Source organism: Pyxicephalus adspersus, chromosome 2 (genome assembly GCF_032062135.1).
Source record: "Pyxicephalus adspersus chromosome 2, UCB_Pads_2.0, whole genome shotgun sequence".
NCBI lineage: Eukaryota > Metazoa > Chordata > Amphibia > Anura > Pyxicephalidae > Pyxicephalus > Pyxicephalus adspersus.
Genome location: NC_092859.1, coordinates 85,236,494 through 85,243,447, shown reverse-complemented (window position 1 = coordinate 85,243,447; position 6,954 = coordinate 85,236,494). Strand labels below are relative to the sequence as shown.

The 6,954-nt window shown below is 37.9% G+C and overlaps 1 protein-coding gene across 1 annotated transcript in view; it reads left to right on the top strand.

The window, feature by feature from the left end:
- The window catches only part of LOC140323898 (adipocyte plasma membrane-associated protein-like), a 13,098-nt gene extending 6,520 nt beyond the window's left edge, over window positions 1-6,578 (top strand). The window contains exons 4-9 of the mRNA XM_072401306.1: window positions 1,311-1,409; window positions 1,933-2,082; window positions 2,184-2,296; window positions 4,133-4,293; window positions 4,621-4,816; window positions 5,812-6,578. Of these exons, the coding sequence (XP_072257407.1) occupies window positions 1,311-1,409; window positions 1,933-2,082; window positions 2,184-2,296; window positions 4,133-4,293; window positions 4,621-4,816; window positions 5,812-6,021 (929 nt within the window). The 3' untranslated portion in view covers window positions 6,022-6,578. The remainder of the gene's footprint in view (window positions 1-1,310; window positions 1,410-1,932; window positions 2,083-2,183; window positions 2,297-4,132; window positions 4,294-4,620; window positions 4,817-5,811) is intronic.
- Window positions 6,579-6,954: the final 376 nt, after the last annotated feature.

Genomic DNA, 6,954 nt, shown 5'->3' with positions numbered 1-6,954 from the left:
TGATGGATGCCGATCGGCGCCGCCTTCGCCTATTTTACTACACTGGTACAATTTGGTTCAGAATATTTTTTTCTTGTTTTCCCTTCTCTGAAAACCTGGTGCGTCTTATAGTCCGGTGCGTCTTATGGTCCGAAAAATACGGTAGTTGGAAGTCTTCCAACATTCGTTTAGCTTTATAGGTTTGAGCTTCAGCCACCTTGGGGCTTCCATTTGACAAGTGGCTCATTTGACAACTTTGTTTTTGTGGGGAGCAAGGCACAGAGATTACCCATGTGTGCATGTGGTCAGGAGAAGTTTACAGGAAAGGAAAATTACAGGCAAGTATGACAACAATTTTCCATTATCAATCGGGAATTGAGGAAAAATCTACAACCGGAAAACACAAAACCATAAAACAAAAAAAAATTGTAAAAAAACAAGTTAGTTTTGTCTGTGTTGCTTGGTAAAGAGGTTCTTTCACTTCCTGGGAACAACCTTTTTTCAAACCAGCTGCAAAAGAAACTATCCAAGGCAGACTAACTGCAATAGTTCCATTACTTCCCCACTTTATCCAAAGCTAAAAAAAATTGGTGTATATATAGCTACTGCTACTGCCTCCTGAGATCGGTTTTATTAGTGCTTAGTGATTATAACAGTAACGGTGTTGAACCCAGGATTTTTTTAGGCCTGGTGGGATGAAATTGTGGGTGGGTGGCAGCTCCTGTATTGTGACCCAACTCATCATTAACCACCCTAAAACAGCTGGGTGGTTACTGAAAAGTGCTGGGTGGTGGGCCCAGCTAAAAGGGGCTGGGGAGAACACAATTCTAGTAAGGTAAATTTTGGGTTCAGACCTTCTTGATAGGTATGTCTGCTATGGCAGAGCAGCAGGGAAGTAACCACAAAGAAGAGAACTGTATATATGACTGTATTGAGGGATATGGCCTGTGCCCTTTTTAAAGGGTTTAATGGCATTAATCAAATTGGAGTTGCATTTTTGCTGGGTTGTGGAGTTATTGATGATTTGTCAAGGCCTTGTGTACTAAACCTTTTATACTATTGTAGCTGCCGTTAGTTAGAATCTCCATCTGTATCCCATTACTATCTATATAGTGTAATGAATCGGTGTAACAGTAACCTTAACTCGCATTGTGAATTTGGAACATAGGTGTAGTGTGGACTTATTAAACGTTAGCAGCTGTTTCTGTTATCAGGCTTTGCTAGGCAGGAGTAAGTCTCTCTCAGTAAGTTACCTTGGTATTTAACACTTGCATCTCCTGTAGTGAGTTTGTTGCTTATAAAGTTTTTTTTTATACCCTGCAATTCTTTAGGTAACCTTTATACTGGTACTGTGGATGGAAAGTTGTGGCGGATTCATGGAGAACACTTACAATTCATAACCCAGATGGGGAAGAATATGTCAGGGTGCGGTAAGTCGTTTTATTCTACACTTCTATGTCTTAAAAATACTCAGTTTACCAAAAAAAAAAAATTAGGTAAAATGCCAGTCCAATTTTGTCCATGTAGAATGGCCAAACATTCTACAATGCTAGAACGAAATGAGAACTGCTTTGGTGTTGTGGTACAACCTCTAGTTATACATCTAAACGTATTCACACAGCAGCTAAACTGTTATGTGGCTCTATTATTAAATGTACATATATTGTGTTCACTTGGATTGTCCTCTATATAATTCAGTATCCGCTCTGGTGTCTCACCTTGTGTGTACAATTTAACAGATTGATGGTAAATTGAATCATGATCCTAGCACAATTGCACTGTTTTATGATTACATTGATTGGTTTTCTTTCAGGAACTGCACTGCCTTCTTAATTTCTTCTCATGATCAATGTGTTGCAAGATATGCATTTAGAAAAAAGGGTGCATATCATCGTTATCATATAAATCATATTATTAGAATGTCATACCTAAGTACAAATGTTTCCCTTTTAGGCACTCCTGAATATGAGCCAGTTTGTGGACGTCCACATGGAGTACGTTTAGACCGTGATGGATATCTCATTGTCGCTGATTCCTATTTTGGATTGTTCAGGGTACATCCACAGACTGGAGAAAAAGAGCTCCTTCTTACTAGCAAAGAAGGTGACGAGAAGGAGAAAAGAAGGAAACTATAAAAATAATGTTAAAGTTCAATTATGTAGGGATAAAATAAGCCTTTTAACATATTACATATATCTTTTCAGGGGTGGATGGAGTACCATTTGGGTTCTTGAATGGTCTTGAGCTTTCCCAAAACGGCACTATATTTTTTACAGACTCGAGCAGTAAATGGGGCAGACGACATCACAGGTATGAGGTAAGCTGTGGTCTGTTTGTTCTCTATTTTAACACAAACACTGTACAAGGCTTTTTAGGACACAACGAATACTCCCAATGTTTTCACAAATGTTTCTGTTGTGACATTACATTGTTGGCCTCCAGATCTATTCGTGCTTGGTATGTTCGCTTCCACAGTCAATACATCTAAAGTAAAAATGTTTTTATATTGCATATTAGATAGAGGCCAGTGAGTACAAGTTAATGAAACTGTGTGAAATAGGTTAGTTGGATTGTTTATTTTTAAATAAAAAACTACACAGCCATCCATGGGGCTCAATTCAACCTGTTCTCATTTTGCATGTAAATACCATGTCATAGGCTATCGGAGCATGCACCAAAACAGTTATACATCTATATTTTGTTACACAACATACAGATGGATTATGTCTGTGTGCTATGGTCTATTGAGTATGTGCATTGGAATGCTACTCAGAATGAACTAAGCACAGTGTTTTGTTTTGTGCATTGTGGTAACATTGTAATATGGCGCTAAGGCACCAGGGTAAGAAAATGACTGCTATGTCTGGGTACAGAGAAACATGTGACTTATTCTCCATCCTCATGTAAAACACTGAAGTTTAGTATTTCACCCAGAGCTGTCACATGGCAGTGAGCAGACACTCGTTCGCCTTGTACAAGTCAGAACAACCCAGAGCACAGGGCTTCCTTACCCTGCTTTCTGCGGGTGTACAGACAAAGCACGTTTGCTTTATTCATGTATAGGGCACAGACCTGGACCAAGTATACAGGTAAAAAGTTTAGATGTAGCTCAGATCTGCATTCTTCTTCCAGGTCAGTATAACAGAAAATATTGAAGGCATTAACAGTTTTTTTGAAAGCATCTTTGATGGCATATAAAGTAAATACATTCCCAGTTTTTGGATTATCTGTATTTGCACTGCTAAGCTCTGAATGTAGGTGGAATGGTAATGTATTATTCTCCTGTCCTCTATGTGTGCAGCACTCGTTCATCCATCTGTCACTGACCAGCAACAATCCCCCTATGTGTGTAAACAGCCTAAAGCTGCTTATATATTTGTGTGTAAATAGCCTAAAACTGCTTATATATTCAGTGTTCAGTTAAATGTCTTTAAAATAACAGACTGAATGTGGGCCTAAGCTTTCACAAATTACCATCAAGATAGTTCCATCACCATTCTCCCCTTTGTGATTCTTCCTCTCTCCTCTCATCCCAGACACGTCTGGCCCTTATCTGAATAAATGTCTCACTTTTATTATCCTGTGTTGTTTTGGGCTATTTTTTTGTTCCTTGAAGAGTCTGGTGTCTTTACAGATCTTTAAATACTGCCAATCCTTTGTGTATACACAATAATACAGCTACACTTAACATAAGCATAAAAGGTCAGCAATGGCAGCCCACATATTTCTCAGTACAGGTTTCGTTTAAACATACAAAGTTGTAAACAGGAAAATGTGCCTGTACAGTGGTGGTGACAGACATTTTTTTGTGTTTTATATATCTCTCCACAGACCATTGTGATGAGCAATATCTGATTTAAGTGGTACAACAATAAGTAATGTCCCATAATAACACAGCAAACAAACAGAGAGAGAGTTGGATGTTTAGAAATGTTTGCTTGCTAAACAATCTACATAATTCTCAACACAGATAAAAACAAGTCTATCCTACAAGGCTGCATGTTCGTGCCCCCATTTGATACACCCACCCCCATTTTTACAGATGGTAAACCCATAAAAGAAACAAGTAATTGTATACGTTTCTGGCATGTGGTATAGCCCTTGTTAACAAAATTGTTTTTTTTTTCTCTGATGTTTTTGAACAATAATTAAGGTGTTGGAAACAAATCACCTTGGCAGACTTATACGTTACGATCCGGTAAAGAAAGAGGCAAAGACATTGCTGGAAGATCTGTATATGGCCAATGGGCTGGCCTTATCGCCAAAGGAGGATTATCTGCTAATTGTGGAGACCAGCATTGCCAGAATCCTGCGGTATGTTGTGACCATGGCTTATATTGTTCTGTATAGCATTTGTACCATCAAGATCTGTCAATCACTTTTTTAGTAATGGTTAGAAATAAAAGAAAAAAAAATCAAAAATGCAGTGCACAGACAGATTCTTCACTTTGTCTTAAAAATAGGGTACAAAATAAAGGTATATATATATATGAGACTGCGTATATGCTGGGTGCCATGGAAGACTAAAAGGGTGTTACTACCACAAGAAACAGATTTGCTTACGTACTTATAAAAAAAAAAAAAAAAAAAAGTTTTAAATATTAACCGTTTCACTATCAATTTTCATTATTCTGTCCTCAGATATTGGTTATCTGGCAGCAAGGCTGGCATGAAAGAAGTATTTGTGGACAATCTGCCAGGCTACCCAGATAACATCAGGATCTCTACAAGGGGTACATACAGAGTTGGTGTATCAACAACACGGTTTTCAGGATTCTTTCCACCATTCTTGGATGCCATTGCACCCTACCCTGCACTTAAGAGATTCATTGTCAAGGTAAGGATATAGGCCCTGATTTATTACAGTTCTTCAAGACTGGAGAGAATACACTTTCATCCGTGAGGCTTGGTGATCCAGCAATCCTGGAATGAATCTGGTCCAGGATTGAAAACATTTGCTAACAAATAGCTAATGACTTTTAGGAGAACCATTCCAGGTTTGCTGTATCACCCAGCTTCACTGATGAAAGTGTATTCTCTCCAGCCTTAGAGAGCTTTAATAAATCAGGGCCAATGTCCCAGTTTGTCTTATCTTACTCTTACCTGACAGTCTGAAAAAAGAATTTGTTTGTTTTTAGGTGTGCAGCTGCTCGTACATATTCATTTATTGCTTTTATTGTAGGGTTAGTTATCTGCTACCCATGGAGGTGGACCTGGAAGTGCACACACATAATATAGTGTAAATATTTTATAATGACCCATCGAATTGCAAGGCTCACTGTTGACAGTACATACATCAATTGATATTACAGTTATGGGAATGTCTAACTATTTATAAGTTAGGATAAGAATCTCATGATTTTTAAATAACTGCATATTAAGCCTTTCATGTCACTAAACCAGCAATAACCACAGCTTTATATTACCTCGCTATCCTGGGTCTAGAATGTATCCTACTGTTTCTATTTGCATGACTTTGTAATTATATCTACATAGTGGTACATCCCAGATAGGAATGCCATTTACATTACACAAGTACATGTGAGGGGCAAAAACTATACCATTATCACATGTTTGAATAAGGTCTCTGAACACATCTGCAGCAAAGACGGTGTATCATAAAAATGATTTTGCTTCCCAAAGACTTCGTAATAATCTATTTTAAATAGGAAAACGTAATTTTTAAACAAAGAGAACTAAACATGACACAAAAAGACATTGCTTGTATCTGCATAGTTAACTTTGATTTTTTGAAACTCACACAAAATGTGGAAGAGTAGTGGAAACCTCCGAAGTATATTCTTTATTTAATACCATTTTCTATAAATCTAGGTAACACCACTGTCAGCATACAGCATTTTGCTGAGAAAGCACGGCTTGTTCCTGGAAGTCAATGGGAACGGAGAAATAGTGGACAGTTTTCATGATCCGGATGGAAGTGTAACATGGGCGATCAGTGATGTGTATGAGCACCAAGGACAGCTGTATTTGGGTAACACTGACTTACCTTTCCTTGTTGCTTTGACAAGGGAGGGTAAATAATTTTAATCAGAATACACATAAGGCAAGATTATATTGATGTTAGAAGGTTTTTTTTAATCAAAATAATAATACCTTTCTTCCTCTATCATCCTCATTGTTAGGAAAATCTTTTAATACCTATAGAGGCCAGGAGCAGGATATGAAGGGATGTACTGTGGCTGCATATTACAAACACAGTCACGGTTCACAAGAGAGTGCAAATGTATAAACACTTTTGCTGCTGAAACCTGCTATTACTACTGGGAATACAGCAGTCATATACAAGTCTCAATCAGGAAAATCCATCCACTTTACATGCTAACATGTCTGTCTGTCCCCTGAATTCTTGTGGCCAGGAGGTAGAGAAAAATTCTCGCAGGGTACATAAAAGGAAATAAAATGTTATAGATTCTAAGTCTTCCTCACGCTCTCCTATCACATTTGTCTGGAACTTTAAATTGGGTGGACATTCTTTTAGTTTTATGTGTTGTTTGTATGATGATGTTGCTGCTGTTTAAACGCATCAGCTTCCACAAGTGTATTTTTTATTTTTGTAATAAAAATTTGAATGATCAAAATTGTGTATTCATAAGCTATAATTTTCTCACTTGTAAAAATACTAGTTGTCCTGGCTGTTCCAATAGTGACCTGGAATAAGTGTTTAATCACTGTGGCAGTGTCAGACTGTGCTCTTTTTTGATTCTGATATGTTTAACCCCCTGAGCGGTAACACAGAGAAAAAAATATGCTGAAAGTGGAAACCACGAGTCACACTTGACGTAGCTAAACCAATGCAAAACAATGACAAATCGAGCCTTACATGATCCGCCAGCGTCCTCCGCAATCTTAGTCTTCTCACATCCTCTGCATCTGAGTTCCCGGTGACTTTGATGCGTGCGGACATTCCGTTCGGGAATTTCAATGCAATTCAATTTGAATGCAATACAGTGGATT